Source organism: Marmota flaviventris, chromosome 4 (genome assembly GCF_047511675.1).
Source record: "Marmota flaviventris isolate mMarFla1 chromosome 4, mMarFla1.hap1, whole genome shotgun sequence".
NCBI classification, from domain to species: Eukaryota; Metazoa; Chordata; class Mammalia; order Rodentia; family Sciuridae; genus Marmota; species Marmota flaviventris.
The window spans coordinates 5,178,023-5,194,764 of NC_092501.1; the positions used below are offsets into that span (position 1 = coordinate 5,178,023).

The following is a 16,742-nucleotide window of genomic DNA, read 5'->3' on the forward strand; positions in this document are numbered from 1 at the left end:
TAATCAAAAGTCCACTCCAATGCGTTTTACTCATACTTCTTGAGCCCTAAAAAACATACAGGGCTGGAGGAGGGAAGGAAACAGCCACGGCAGAGCTAGCGTTCCGTTGACACCTCGGTCAGCCCTTGAGTCACTAGCACCCCGAGGACGTCTGAGGCTTCAGCCAGCTAAGTTTTCTTATTATGCACTTTGATTCTGGGGTTGCCTGTTCTGTGGATCACTGACCAGTTCTGTGCTCAGTTCGGGTTTGTAGTCAGTCCTCAGTGAGGCAAGGCCCACTCCTGGGTGTCACCCCATTCACTGTGGGGAACGGAGATCCTAAGCAACTTCTGGCCCCAGCATCAGGAGGGCGGAGCACTACACGGTGGGATGCGCGGGCAGCCTCTGGGACTATAATTTCCTACTATTTGAGGCACAAGACTGTGGACCAAGCAGAGATGAGAAGGTGCTGGGCTTGTTGAGAAAATGGAGGAAAGGGGTGGAAGATGCTCCTGGAGATTCCTTTGGAGAGAGCCCAGGGGCAGCAGAGGGGCAGCAGAGGGCAGGCGTGGAGACAGTCCCGAGGATGCCCCTTGACATGGGTTCTCTGCAGAGCCTGGGTTCTCCACTAGGCGAAGATAAGCATGTGCAACATGCTCCGTTGAGCCCCAAGTCGGCATCCAGCCCTGGCTCAGACCCACAGGGTCCCCAATCCCCAGCCCCTCCCTCATGCCCTGCCCCAAGCTCTGCTCCAGGCTCTGCTGCTCCCTACACTTGCACACCCTGAGCACCTCTTTCTTTGGATGGGTCATCATTCGGGACTCTAGGTCCCCTTCTGAGCTGACTGTTGATGAGTCAAACTGTCAGACCTCTCCGTGTTCCCCCCTTCCCTGACAAAACGTCCACCTGCTGGGAGGCCTTCTGATCCCCAGGCCCACCCTGCAGGCCCCCCCTCCCGCTGCCAAGGCCTCTCCCTCGCCAACTAGGCGCAAGTCTCCACCAAGGGGACTCCTCCTTATCTTCTGCCCCTGGCAACCGGCTCACCCTGCCTGACACGGAGCAGCATGAGCCCTTTTACTGGATCATTTCAAACCAACCAAAACATTTCTAGATGTTGTATGTGCCTAGAAAATTTAAGAATTCAGGTGGGATATCTTAAAATAGTTCTTATGCAGATTTTGCTATTTGAAATAAAATTTGCACATGGATTATAAAGTGCTTAAGGTCTATTAAGGGAAATGAAGAATACAGCAAACACTGATGACTCCTCACAGGGTTTAGGACACTGAAAGGCCTCACAAGTTGCCCAGGGCTTATCTCAGGCTTATCTCAGTAGGAGAACACTTTGTCTGCATGGCCTGTCATTGCTGCAGGGGGATTCCAGGACCCGAGAGACCCCCCAGACTCATTGTGGCCTTGAAGCAACCCTGTAGAGTTTGGGGAAGACACCTTCCAGAATGCTCCGGACTTTCCCTTGGGAAATGCATGGGATAATGCACAGGGGGACTCTGGCATCTCCTGTTGCTGCAGTCAGGAAAGAGCTGCATGAGGCCCGGCCCAGAGGCCCTGCTGGCTCAGGGAGGAGGACACCAGCTGGTGCCAGTTCTTCTAGGCATCTCTCCTCCTGCCGACATCTTAAGGGCAGGTGCTTGGCAGAAATGGTTCTGGAGTCAGCTGCCATGGGGTCTTTCACTTTGGGTGGCCATCGTTGGCAGCGACTCTGGCACAGGCTGAGCTCTCCTTGTGCGTCAAGGAGTCATGGCAGCCCTAGGTGAGTTGCGCTGCAAGGGATTGGAATGAGCGGGTTGTTACTATTTCTGCACTAGGAAAGCTTTTAAACTATAAGGACAGCAACATCGCCAGCCACTGTCCCTCATTTCCTGTGGTCCTAGGGGACATGAATGTCCTGAAGTGGGAGTCCCCTGTTGGGTGCATCTCCAGCAGGTGCTCCAGGGTAAGTCTGTCTCTGGATGGGTGGGCCATGGGGAATGATGAGGACCTGTGTTTGTCCAAGGAGTGCACAGAACTCGTGGCCGTGGGTGGGCACCCTCTGTCTCCTCTGTGCATTGCTCACCAGGTGCAGGTCTCTCTTCTGAGCCATGATCATTGTCCACAGCCAGGGCTCTTAGGAGCTGCTCAGCTGTCGGAGCCTGAGGGAAGCTGGCCAGGTAGTACCTGCTTTTCAGTTCGTTGGTGTGGGTCAAAGGCCAGGGAGCCCTGAACACAGTACAGGTTAAAGCCTTGGGCTCTAAGCTCCTCGGACCAAGATCCTGCCTTGCACTTTCTAGGCACAGTTAGCCAGAGATTCGACCACCCTGTCCATCACCTTGCTCATGTGGAAGATACAGATGACACAGGACTTAATGAGTAGTTCTGTTTTTGTAAGGATTACATGTGAAAAGCACAAAGTGCTTAGAAGGTCACCAGCACATAGTACAAGCTCAGTAAATTATTTGCTGAAGCCTCTCACTCTCCAGGGACAACGGGCTTTCCATTTTTACTGCACACTCAGAGGATTCGAGAAACGCTGAGCAGCTGCACCTCCTGAGCCTCCCTCTGCAATCTCGAAACTCAGGAGCAGCAGGGACTTGGCCATGCCCGGGCACAGCCAGGACGTGGCCGAGACATTCTAAACTGTGACTGGGCACCACGGTGCCACTTTGGAACTCTTTTCAATATATTTATGACAGGGACAATGGGAGCAGGGCAAATTCTTGAAACAGAGGCAGAAAGAGAGGAGGCAAGACCTCAGGGTGCCCAGCTGTTGGAAGGAACCTGTGTGACCATGTTTTCCTTGATCCGGGAGCAGGTGCAGTGAAGGGTACAGACTAGGGTGAGGGAACCCCAAGTGCCCTGCAGCGACCTCGGCCTTCACGGAGCTTCCGCCAGGTTTCCTCACAGAGGCCCAAGGGGCTGTCCAGTCCACTCAAATCTCCCGGACAGAAGACAGCTGTCTGCTGCCAGGAGGGAAACCGGCAGTAAGAGCTCCGCCCTGAGTTGCCGGACAGTCCCAACAGGTCAATGGCTTTCACCAAAAGCCTGATTTATAAGCAGAACTGGAGAATTAAGCAATAAAGTAATGTGGAATGACATCAGAAAGAGTGCACAGCAAAATCGTCATCTCCAGAAGCTCAAATTCTGTGTTGCTCTAATCGTCTTGAATTGCACCGACTTTGAACCTACCAGGATGAATCCTGCAATTTTAGATCTTGATTCATGGGTTAGAAAAGGCAATACCCAATTCATGATTTAAAACCACCCCTTCATTACACCGTGATTACATCTCAATTTGTACCCAGTTGGCTTAGAGAAGACATGAAAATTATGCTAATAGAGTTGGAGGCGCCTGCCCAGGTTTCTGAGCAGGACGAGGACTTACTTGTTCAGGATTTTGGCTCTCTTAGCACTTGAGAAATTCTCCAGTTGCAAGGACTCTTGGGTGAGGAAAGCCACAGCCAGGTGAAAGTAGTTGTTCCATAGCTGAAAACCAAAACCGGGATGTGTTAAGTTGTTGAACGGCCTAATGTGTGATCTCCCAAAAGCTCTGAAACATTTATCATTTGCTTGACACAGACTTCTGAAATGTTTTTGAAAACCAGAGACCTGCCAGCCAGTCTCCACGATGTGTGGTGCAGGCTGAGCTGTGGCTTCCAGGTTGCAGTGTATGCCCTTAAACCCCAGCTCTGCAATTCACTGCGCAGCTAATCTAACCTCTCTGTGCTTCACTGTCCTGATGAGTTGGGAATTCCAACAGTATCTCGTTTGGCTTATGGGAGGCACCACCAAAGGCATGAAGTGAACAGAGGTGCAGACAGGGGCAAAGCTGCAGAGCCTGTAATGAACACTTGGCTCTTATGATCATCACATCTTGGTGCTCCTGGTGGAAGAAGAGCATGATAATTCACGGTTCAGTTTTTTCAGTGCTGGGGACGGAATGCAGGGCCTTAGGCATGCTAGGAAAATGCTCCATCACTGACCCGTGCCCCAGCCCTTCTGATTTTTTTTTATTATGTCAAAAAACTTTATTCATACACTCAACAATTAAGGAAAACTTGTAAAAAGATCAAACACTTTATATTTTGAGGATTTATGGATGTGATTTAAAGACAGTATTTAAAAGAAATTCATCTACAACCAGGACTGTAATCAAATGAGTTTCAGAGTCATATTGAAGTAAGTATGGACTGTGGTTTTAGTTACCTGTGAGGGGCATGGACATTAGGGGCACTCATAGGCTTTAAGAGTGTGGGCTCCATTTCCTGGACCCTGCCTGGGAATGGGCACCTTCTATGGTAGCACATCTATGCCTCCGATTGCCACAGGGCTCAGGAGCCACAGCCTGTCCTGCCCCACAGAGGGCTGCAGACATGCCCAAAGCTGCAGGCCACACGTGACACTGGGCAGGTGCCCCGGCCTCACAGCCCGTGCATCTTCACTGCCAGAAGGGCCCTGCTGCTCTGGCCTCTTCTTATAGCAGGGGGGCTCCCACACACAAACAAGTGTGTGGATTTTAATGTGTTGGGGTTCAGGCTGAGAATCCAGGGGACCTGTGGCAGCAATATAAAATACATTGTCACTGATGCTCTGGGAAGAAGGACCCCTCCCAAGTTGTTCCTTTTCTTTTGTTTTCAAAATGACCCCTCCCACCTATGTCCTCCTTCCATAGCACTCCAAGGACCCTGGCCATCACCAGCTGCAGCTGAGAACCACAGTCAGCACCTCTGCCAGGACGGGCCCGCTGTGTGCATGGTCCTAGAATTCATGAAATGTCAGATCTTAGGCATTTAAAGACAATGCACTAACACAGGGCGTTTCTTTTTAAATGACTGTGTCGCTAGCTCCTCACTCATTTTCTTCTAAGGACCAGGACTACTGTGGAGCCAGAAGCATTCATGGTATATCACCATGACTCCCCCAAACAAGAGTCAGGTTTGTCACATCTGCCAAGGTGCAGAGCTCCATGCTGAACATAAAGAGCACATGGCTTTTAGTGTGTTGGGGTTCAGGCTGAGAATCCAGGGGCTAACTCATGTAGCAATATAAAGTACATTGTTACTGATGTTCTGGGAAGAAGGACCCCTCCCAACAACCATGACTGCAACACACAGGAATCCACCAGCCTGCCATGTGCAAGGCCAGTCCAGATCTAATCCGAAAACCTCATGAAGGACACAAATACCGTGCCACATATTCCAGTAGGGGTTAGGAAAACACATGTAGGGTGAAATCCCCCAACCCAAGTTTATTTATAAGTTCAGCAGAATTCCCAGTTAAAATCCAAGCAATGTGTGTTTAAAATAGAAATCTAACTAGCTGATTTTGAACATCATAGGGAAGAGGAAATGCACAAAAATAGCCAAGATAATTTTGCATTAGAAAATGAATCGGGAAGAACGGGCTCCACTGGCGGGGCCTAGAGAGGCAGGTACACAGCAAGAGGAGCTGACAGGCATATGTGTGCAGCCATGCTATCCATGGCCTTCAAGCCATCATGATATGTGGAGCAGAGTGACATCAGAGCCTCACCCCAAGCTAGCTGTCTCAAGCCCAGATGGAGCACCCCCGGAAAGCTAAGAAAGGGGGAAGGCGTGGACAACTCTGAAGCCAGCCTCTGCAACAGCGAGGTGCTAAGCAACTCAGTGAGACCCTGTCTCTAATTAAAATACAAAATAGGGCTGGGGATGTGGCCCAGTGGCTGAGTGCCCCTGAGTTCAATCCCTAGTTCCCCCCACCAAAAATAAAATAACAAGCAGGAAGGATTTGCCAAGCAAAACAAAACCAAATAGCTATAAAACAAATGTCAAATTTGAACAGAGACAAATTAAGTATTCAAAGCAGAAGCTTAAACCCATAACCAGGTTATATCAAGGACTCCAACACTGTATATATGTGTATGTATATAGATAGATGTATAGATAAATATACCCTCATACATATCTATATAGAGATGTGTGTATCTACACACACACACACACACACACACACAGCTCAACAGAAAAATAAGTAGAGGAGATGATTAGACAGTTTGCAGTTGAAATTCTGTAGCTGGACGGTATTCTCAAGCTAACTAGTCCTTGGGAAAATGCTAATAAAACAAAAATCAACAATATCAAAGAAGTTAGTGCTAGAGAAGATTCTGCTGCTTTCAAAGAAGACTGGGGAGATTGCCAAGGGCTACAGCATTTTGAGACAGCGGCTCGTCTCTTCCATCGGGCTTAAACCTTCCTAGCCCACCTGGCCATTAACCTATCTACGCCCACACCTGCACAGTGACGCACAGGTCTCACAACTCATGGCAGCAGGTCTAGGGTGGCGATAAACTGGAAGCAGCTTCTAGGTAGTCAGCATGGAAATGCTGGGTGAGTGCTATACATTGTATTGCAGAATATGACTGGACTGCAGACACAAAATAGGAACTAATTCATGTTAAAAGCAACAGGCAACAGGTGGGGGACTGCAGAAGCACATGAAGGGTCAGGGAGAGCACGCGGCAATTAGTCACAGCTGCTATTCCAGAGCAGGGACGAGAGCTGTAAGGGGCAGGAGGAACTTCCCAGTAAACCCCAGGCACTGCCCATGCCCGGCTGCCACAGAGGACATGTCTGTGTCTATGAGGTGAAAATAAGCACCAGCAAGAAGACGATAAAAAATTAGAAATTATAAAAAGTCACATTGTTACCTGGTATATTATGACTATAATAGTATACAAACCTGAGAGATTAGAAATTTAAAATTAAAAAACTATAAAAGAAATAAAGTGTACATGCCTCAGAACTTCACCTAAAACACTATGTATCACATTAGCTGTGCATTTTCTGGAGGCTGGATGTACGGGAGAGTTCACAGGTATCTAATTTCTATTATCTGATGACACATTTTTGGATTAGCTGCTGAGAGTATATACATTTTTTTTCAGGGTCCTTCTTGGTGAACAATCCTACCCAGAAAATAAAAATACCATTTGCATTCTTTTTTATTTGCAGACTTTTGGAAAATATTTTAAGTAATAATGAGAAATAAAATCACCATTAACAAAAACACATCTGAAGTGCAACGGGATTGAGAGCCACTGATCCCAGATGCACAGTAGGGCATTGTGCCACCCTGATGGTGCATACACCATATGCATGCCACACACACACACACACACACACACACACACACACACACAAGCAGTGCACTAACGAGATCTTTCTGAAATTGGTGGACTAGGTGATGACAACCCTGGGGCTGGGGACACAGGTGGCACAAAGCCAGGAGACAGTATCAGGGAAACACAGCTCTACAGCAAGCTGAGTGCGGATCCCTCTTCTGCGCCTCAGGACAGGCAGAGAGATCTTGGCAGCCACACACTGAGGCTCGGGCCTCCTGCATGGAGAGTCCCTCCCTGTCACTCTGATTCTCTCTGAAACAACTCCATCTCCTAACTCGCTAAATTGAACAAACACCCCGGAGGCGTCATTTCGCTCCTCCAGCTGCAATAGTACATACTGTAAATTTCATTTCCACACCTCGGATGGAGACCAATTAAGTTCAAGGATTAGGAATATAAACCAAGGAGCGCCCATCAGCCATTTGTTTTAACACGATTCCTCCGCAAAGGTCGCGTCTGCCTCTTCTCTTACCTGTAGCTCAAAGTTGGCTTGGTCCAGAAATTTCTTGTTCAGCATATCTGCATACTGATTAATCGCTCGCAGGAAGACTCTGAAAGATCAAGAGAAAATTACATAATTACACACTCAGGCTCTGGCACCTCTGTGGGCTTGGCATTTCAATTAGACACCACCCCAGACTGTCTGGGATGTGAAGCCTCCAAGTCCTGTGCAAAGCTGGGAGGCTTGGCCAATGAAAAGCTCACAGAATTCTATGCAGATGTTCTCCAAATTTAATCAAGGAAATTAGAACATGCAGAATGAAGGAAACACCAAAATAAAAGCTCTGAAAGTAACATTTGAGAAGTATTACTGGAAAAAAATCTAATTTAAAAAAAAGGTGCAAATAAAATCCCTTCTTGGAGTTGCAACGACTTAATATTTTATTATTAAATGATCTTTGCTTAGCTGGCTTTTTAAAGCCATAAATTTGAAAGTGCTGTCAGCATACACACAAGCAGGCTAGGCATGGGTTTGGTGCAGCACCACTGTGTTGGGTGTATGGCTGGTTTCAGTATCGTCTGCCCCATGAGCCACAGGCTAATTTGGACCCTCTTTACATGTTAAAATGAAAAATTTTTAGTGGATAGAGAAGTTTTTGATAAGAATTTTCACTGGGATTTCAATTCCTTGAATCATTAATAATATACCATTTTAAGCACAGTCTTCCATTCCTTGGCGTTTTTTTTCCTATGGTGAGATTCGCAATTTGGGCTGTCCCCAATGACAGCAGAGTACTGTGTTTCCCAAGCTCACTCATTCAGTAGATTTGTTTTACAACCCTCAAAAGTGTTGACATAAAGCTTCGACCAGCTCCTTCTTTGCAAAGGGCCCTCTCCCCCTGCAAAGATGAGGCTGCAGGAGGAACTGGCATCAGGTCACAGATAATGAACTTAATTACACTGCTCCATTCAGACAGCAGGAAGCAGCCAGAGTGTAAGGCAGATCTAGGTTACTTACTACCACCTGCTGCTCTCTGACAGCATTCTCTCTCTCTTTAGCTCAGCTCTCCTGGAGAAGTGCCCTGCCCTTGCCATCCCAGAGGTGTTCAAGGCCAGTGTGCGTGGGAGGAGGGAGGGAGGGGTGCTCCACCTTACCAGCACTGCCACCCCACCTCGCCCAGTGCATACTGCCCCACAGTGTCTCTCCCACTCATCCTGCCTGCAGCTCTGAGAAAGGGGACATGCAGACACCATTTCCTCAAGAAGCCTATCAGCTGGAGGGAGGGCCCACACAGGTGTGCCGCAGGGACCCCCCCAGTGCTGGAGCTTGCTCTCAGTCATGGAAAAAAGCTTCAGACAGACTGATCTGGGTTCTTCCCTGGGGATGTTAAAATACAGCCGGAATGGAGGACTGAGTGTGTTTAAGTAGCTGTTAATGGAGGGCTGTGGGGATCACTGCCTTGTCCATCACCCAGAGCCCAGCTGGGCAGCAGCACCCATCAGCTCCAGGGCTGCCAGATTTTGCAAATAGAGAATGCCCAGTTAAATTTGAAAAATAGCTCTTGTTGCTGAAATTTGTAATTGCCTTTTAAAAAAATAAACTGAAAATACTACATTTGGGCATCCTGACAAAGTTGTGTGGAACCCAGGGAAAACATTACAGAAAACAGGACTTGCCTCTTGTGCATAGGAGGCCTGGAAAGTGGTCGGTGCTTGGTCTTGGACTGGGGTCTGCCGCCCCACATTCAGTCCTTAGAGCAAAGACATGAGGCTAAAGAGAAGACGGGCCATCCTACCCACCTGATGCTCAGCACTTGTATGCAGATGGCCACTGGGGATGCACACTGTATTGACCCTGGGAATTACAGACCATGCCCTGGGCAGCAGCTTCCCGAACCCCAGGGTAGGCTCCCAAACTCAAAAGCACAGACCATAACATTTTTTCCCTTAATTTTTTCCTTCAGCTTTAGAACAGGGTCCCTATGAACTCAAAGAAGACACTGTCTCCAGCTCTCTATGACAATAATGACAAGTTTACTAGAACATGCATTATTATTATACGGTAATTATTTTGCCTCAGGATAGCACCCAAATAGTTGCAATATGCTACTTCTAATTAAGCTTTGAAACAATTCCAGTTAGCTAAATAAAGATATTTCTTAAAATGTTTTTTTCTTTTTATAAAAAAAAAACACATATCATGCTGAAATGATATAAAGCCTGAACAAAAACTTTTTAATGAACCGTCAACTGTGAAAGAGCAGTGCAGAGAGATAGATTCTAATATAAATTTTTTAAAAAGGAAGGAGAGAAAAAATAATACAGAAGGTAAGTTCTATGAGGAAAATTAAAGGAGAGATGGCATGAAAACCATAATCAGGGCAGTAAATAAAGATCAGAGGAAGCTCAGGCGCAGTGCATGAAGGGTGGTGTCACTTGCTAGAACCATCCAGAACAAACATAAACATCTTCCATTTCACACTCGCTGGGATGAAAGACCTAGCCACGTTCTCGAGACCATTTGAAGATAAATCAATTAGCTACCTAGGCAAAAAGAAACATAAACAGAGACTTTTAGGTAAGAATATCTATTATCCAATGTAATTAATAAGTTACTTCTAATAAATGTCAAACTGGGGAGCATAAATAAGGAAATCCCATTAGAAGCTTAGCATAACGATCGCCATCAGTAGCAGAGGAGCAGGAGGAGGATCACAGGCGAGCCATGTACCTGGACTGAGGGCAGGATACCTCTCCAGACAGAACCAAGGGCTGCGCTGGACTCCGCAAGGCAAGATGGCCACTGTTTTTCAGGGAGTCAGTTGGAGGGACGGTGGGTGCAGGGGGCTTACCTCTGAGTCCCTGATGCAGCTCTATCTATGCCAGACACTGGGGGAGTTGGCCCAGGCTTAGGAAGTCCTCCAGACCAGGAATAAATGACAGCAATCTTAAAGGCAGTGGATACACCTACTAGTGCCTCTGAGAACCCGTGTCTACTCAGCACCTGGCTCCTGGATATGCTCACTAGGTAACTGTCGCAGGAATGCATGCAGGAATGAGTGTATGGATGGGTGAGCTGGCCCGGATGGGGGAGCTGGTCAGACTCTGACCCAGCTGGGAGGCTCAGGGAGGCCAGGGTGTTCCGTAGCCTCTTCTCTCCCAGAGTCCTTGAATTCCATGCAGACCTTTGGTGGCCGGTGGCAGGGCTCCACTCCTTTCAGGTTCCTGTTACTCCCATTCTCATTAAGCATTTGCATGGATGGCTGGGTGTTGTCCCCCCCACTCCTCTCGTCTGCCTTCATTCATTTCTCCTCTCCTTGATGGCAAGAACCTTGTCTTTTACATATCAGGGTCCCCCAGTGTGCCTACAAGAACCTCCTGCCATGGCACATATTCTAGAAGGCCCTGCTTGAAGGAGCCACTAGTTTATGATGTGCTAATAGATCTCTCTGAGCCAAGGTGTGCGTCCAGGACTTTCCCCCGAAAGAACAAAACAGAAACAATCAAAAACACCCTGAGCTTGCTCCAGTGAAGAGGTGGAGTCCTCCGCCCGGCAAGCTCAGCGTCTGTTCTCCCCACTCAACTCTGTAGTGGGGAAGCCTCAGGTCACAAAGAGGCCAGGCTGGGCACGACCCAGGGAACGGGAGAGGTGTTTGTAGAGACCAGGGAACTGGAAAGGCAAGAGCTGCTTCCACTCTTCCAGAAAAGTCAGGGACTTCAGGGGAAGAGATCAATCACTAAATAAGGAATGTCTCATTCCGAGCCAGGAGAATTAGGAAACTTCTAAGAAACAAAGCCGATGGTATGAAAATTTTAATGTTGTCAAGGACACTGTCCCAAATGATTAAAAACAGGGCAAGCCTGCATTTAATAGAGTTCTTTTCAATCATTTTTAATCTAAGGAAGGATTTATATATAATCTAAAATTTTAGAAGATAAAATCAAACCTACAGATGATGCAGAGAGAATCAAGGGCAAATTATATCATCCTAAGAAGGTCCAAAATGCCATAAGGCAAGAAGCCTGCAAGTATTTCCTTCCTTCCTTCCTTCCTTCCTTCCTCCCTCCCTTCCTTCCTTCCTTTTGGTGGTGCTGGGGATAAGCCCAGGGCCTCTAGTGCACTAGGGAAGAACTCTACCACTGAGCCCCAATCCAGTTGATTTTATTCGTCCCTGTTCTCGGTAACTCCTGTGTCCAGCATTACCCTCTTTTAACAATTTGGGACCAGTGGTAAATGGAGGCAGTTCATTCCCAGGACCAGATAATTCAACAAACAAATGAACAAACCAATCCGGGAAGTTTTCCCATCTTCCTTCTCTTTCACCCTGGACATTTAACCCTAGGGAGCTCCACTTGAAACAACACACAGTTAAATCCTGACATGTCACACGTGAGTTTAAGTGTAGTCGGCACACATACACATGTGTACAACTGAAGTCTCCGGCCAAAGGCTTCAGGTTCACAGAGACGCTGGGCCACACGACCTTCAGTAAGTTGCTCAGCAGCAGGAACATGTGATCCTCATGTGAGGTGTGACGGATGTGTCCATCATCTTGACTTAACTGACACACAGGTCTGCATACACCAGACAGGGTGCCCCTAACGTATACCATCAGTATTTGTCACTTTAAAATAAATGTTACAATAAATAAAGAAGTGACTCAAGTTCTTGAGATTCTCACATGTTCCACTAGAGAGAAAGACACACAGCTGTGGCACCTCTAAGCTCCCAGAACTTTGAATCCATAGGCTTGTTCTTGACTTGGAGACAGAGGTGAGAAAGAGATATGACCACATCATACAAGTCTCAGAACACTATGATCTCCAACGACACTTCACAAAATTTTAAGTCCCATTTGGTATGAGGGAAAGACATGTCTGATGACTTCTGCACTCTGCTGTCTTGGGGGCTCGGGCGGGATGTGGACTGGGAAGGCTGCGCCTGCAGGAGACACTGGGCACATGTTAAGCCTCTTGGGTTGTGATGTTTCTAGGGGGCGTCCAGCCAGCCTGGCTTCTCAGTCCACATGACACCCTGTCTTGCACAGAAAGGGCCAGGGGCTGCCTATGGCTCTGGAAGGAGACCATCTCAAAGGCTGCCTGATGGGAGGCGAGGTGTGGAGCACCATCAGCAGCACAGTCCTAAATAATTACGTGTTAATTGAGAAGAGGGGAACTTAGCAAGTGGAAAGTAATCAGAAACCAATTTGACTATTACAAGCTCCTGGCACCATCACAGGCACTAAAATGACTATTATGACAGAGCCTCAGGCATTTCTAGAATCTCTGTTACCCAGTGTTTGCTGCCAATGAAACTCAAGATGAGGTGCCTCATTACTAAAGAGGAAAAAATATGGAGAAAGACATTGGATTTCCACTGGAACACAAATCTCCATTTCTCAAATTGTGACGCTGTGGGGTTTTGTTTATTCCTTCCCTAAACTTACTTTAAGTTATATAATTAGATTGTACAGTTCAATATGAGGGCATTTAAATACTTCTGGCATTAAAACAACTCCCTTTGGGGGAAAAATGCATCCTTTAACAAAAATGTTTTGCCCAAAATGGGCGGAGAAAAGGAAACAAATTAGAAGTGACAGATTTCATCCCTGCAGGACAGTGAGTCAAGTAATAGTAGCTGGAAATTTGCCTTAAAATGATTTCCGCATAATTCAGGAATGCTGGGAATCACAGGCAACTTGAGGTCAAGAGATAAAAAAGACGCAGAGATCATCACTCACTCAAAGGGAAGGAGGGAGAAGGGATGCTGTATTTTGGCTGATGGGTCCTCTTGCACAGCCCACGCTTGGCAGGGTGGCTCTGTCATCAAGGCAGTGACTAGAGAGTCAGCAGCTGCCATCGTGGGACCTCGGCTGGGAAACCGAAGCCACACGCACAGAGGTGACTTGGGAGAAAGACTTCTGGCATGGGGCGGCGGGGGCGTGTAATGAACACACAGAAGCTGGGCCCTGGGGATCGGCCTTGTATTCTCAGGGCTTGGGAAAGAGTGGGAAGGCCAGTGTCACCAGAACTTTCTGGGAATCAGGCTAAAAGGGGCGGCTGGGCTGGGTTATGGAGTGACCAGCAATGTGGGGTACAATCTGCATGCATTTGTGGGTGGGCAGAGGAGGTGGGGTGGCCTGGGGACTCCAAAGTAGAGGTTGCTTATGGTCAGAAAGCCCCAAAGCCAAAAGACTAAATTGCTACTTTGCTCTCTGCACTAGCGAGAGTTCTTTTCGTCCAAGACTTCTCAATTTCTTTTTCAAATCAATAAAGGCTTAAACATCCATCAAGCTCTTAACCAAACCCCAGACTGCCTTGAGCATTTCTGCCCACTAGCCCTGGAGGAAGCAGACTGGGCTGCGAGGTGGACAGGACCACAGAGACTCCAAGGCAGACCTGCTCTGCACTCTGGCTGGGCCCCCATAGCAGGGTCCCCAACCCAGGGACAGAGGTCACAGGCCCTGGCCTGCTCATCTGGATCCTGCTCTGCAGAGCCACACACATTCTGTCCCTGTTCTCACTGAAAAGTACATGGGGTCAAGAAATCCTCGGGGCCAAAGGCAGCAATTCCAGGAGTGGCCAGACCCCACCACTGCGCCCCGTTTGCTCTCTCAGGTGACCCCCTGGCCCGTGCAACCGGATGGTTCCAGGTGCACTGGCAGCTCCGATGACAGGTGCTGTGGCCTCGTTCACATGAACCATGTTTCGTGCTCACAGGACCTCGGTATGGATCATCTGATGAAGGGCAGGGCAGGCCTGGCCCAGGCCACATCCCACACCATCACGCTGCCCTCCCTGGGATCCTCAGTCCATGCGGTCAGCACAATCCAAGTCAATCCTGTGATCATGTTGCTTTTCCTTTCCACTCAGGGTACTTGCCAGCATGGACAAAGTAGAGAACAGGATAAGAGACCCTCAGCAGGCTTCGGTAGCCACCAAGTCCCGCCCAAGACTGTCGTCTGGGGGCAGTGCCCTGCTCCTCCCATATCACCACCACTATTTCAATACTTCATTTTTTACAGCAGTTTTGGGTCCCAGCACCACTGAGCAGAGAGCACAGGGTTGGCGTACTCACTGAGACACACCAGGTGCACGGCCTCCCTCACTATCAACATCACCAGCAGAGGGTCACATTTGTGACAACCAGTGGACCAGCCCTGACACCATAGTTTACCTTAGGGCTCACTTCTGGTCTCAGGCATCCCACAGGTCAGACAATGAAGAACAACACGTGTCCCCCATTATAGTATCATATCAGTGCCCTAAAATATCCTGTGTTCCCCTGATCACCCACCCTCCCCTGGCAACTGCCAATCATTTTGTTGTCTCCTGGTTCTGTGTGGTCCACAACATCTCCTAGGAATCAGACAGGCCAAGGCTCTCTGGTTGGAACTGTGTTTCCAACACTGGCTACAATGGCCCTTCCCATTGCAAAGCAGGGCTTGGTCAAAGACCGTTTTTTGTGAATGAACAGACAGCTGTAACATCAAGGGCAGCAGGTAGGCTTTTAAGTGTACGCTTGAGCGGCATCAGCACAGTCACCGCCACCACCCTCAGGAGCCTGCATCTGACCAAAGTAAGGCCCACACACCCTCCCCTGCCCCAACCCTGCAACCACCATTCCTCCTTCTGTCTAAGAGAATCCGACAACTCAGGGTACCAAATATGAGTGGAATCATAACAGCATTTATCCTTTTGTGAGTGTTTATTTCACTTAGCAAAATATCATCAATTTCATTCATATTGGTGCTTGTGTTGGAATTTCCTCCCTCGATGAGGATGAACAATATTTTGGTGCCTGTATAGAGCACACCACGTTCACGCGAACGTCTCTTCAAGCCTCTGAATTCAGCTCTTTGGGGCGTACACCAGGAACTGGACTGACAGATCACACAGCAGTTCTGTTTTTAGGGAACTGCCACACTGTTCTCCATGGCAGATACAGCCTTTGACATCCCCACCAACGTCTCCATGTTCTCGATCCTCATCGGCACCGTTCCCCTCTCTGTTTGAGCAGCATCCATCCCGAGGTGTGTGAAACCATGCAGAGTCTCATCAGGACACAGTGATGGCCACACCCACTCACGTAGGGGTGTCCACGGCTTCCCACTCTAGCAACAGCAGTGTTGAGCCTGTGGGCACTTCAAAGAATGTTTTGCCAACCCCTGAAAAGCTGTGATTCAATTACAATCTGCCCTCTTCCATCTTTTTTTTTTTTTTTTTGGTGGGGGGGGGTGGGTTGGTGGTTTTAAAAAAATAAAACTTATGGATCAAAAAAAGCTTTAAAAAGCCACTTCCAAAATCTAGGGGTGATAATGGCCCACTTGGAGCCCTGAAAAGGAGGTGCTGAGTGTTGGGATGAATCTACTCAGAGAGCAAGGGAGGCGGGTTCCCGTGCTTGCAGCACCAGGCTCTAAGCGTGCCTCAGCCAATCTCATTTTAGCACCATGTTTCAAAACCCACGTTCTGCAAATATTTTCTCCAAAAGAACCTACAGATTGGGAGCAGGAATTTGCAGACTATACCTCTGCCAATTTGGGCCTAACATCCTTTGAAGCAAAAAAACCAAACCAAACCAAAGTCTGATTAAAAGATTGGCAAAGGGGCTGGGCTGTGGCTCAGTGGTAGAGGGCTCGCCAGGCATGCATGGGGCACTGGGTTTGATCCTCAACACCACATAAAAATAAATAGAGGTATGTGTCCAGCTACAACTAAAAAATATTTTTAAAAAATGATGGGCAAGAGACCTGAACAGAAACTTCTCAAAAGAAGACACAGAAGTAGCCAACAGGCAAACCCACTAATTGCCAGTAAAGGGCACATCAAAACATCAGTGAGAAATCACCTCACTCTAGTAAGAGGAAAGACTCGGGCTCCCCAGGGAACCCTCTACACTGTTGGTGGAAATGTAAATTTGTATGACTGTTATTGGAAACAGTAGGGAGATTCCTCAAAAAATTAAGAATATAAGTACTGTGTGACGCAGCAACCCCATCCCTGGGTCTATATCCAAAGGAAAAAAAATCAATGTCAGAATGGTATCCGCTGTCCTATGTTTCCTGCAGCAACAGTCACAATAGCCCAGGCACAGAATTAACCTGGATGTCCGTCGATGATGGATACAGGTGTGGTAGACACGCACAATGGAATTCTAGTCAGCCATGGA

At 47.9% G+C, this 16,742-nt stretch overlaps 1 protein-coding gene across 2 annotated transcripts in view; it reads right to left on the bottom strand.

Annotated features, from left to right (window-relative positions):
- Dock1 (dedicator of cytokinesis 1) overlaps nt 1–16,742 on the bottom strand; it is a 450,610-nt gene that overhangs the window by 83,010 nt on the left and 350,858 nt on the right. For both annotated transcript variants that reach the window (XM_027930051.3, XM_027930050.3), the window contains exons 30-31: nt 7,605–7,683; nt 3,359–3,459 (exon numbers count right to left, since the gene is read on the bottom strand). In XM_027930051.3, coding sequence (XP_027785852.1) covers nt 3,359–3,459; nt 7,605–7,683 — 180 coding nt within the window. The remainder of the gene's footprint in view (nt 1–3,358; nt 3,460–7,604; nt 7,684–16,742) is intronic.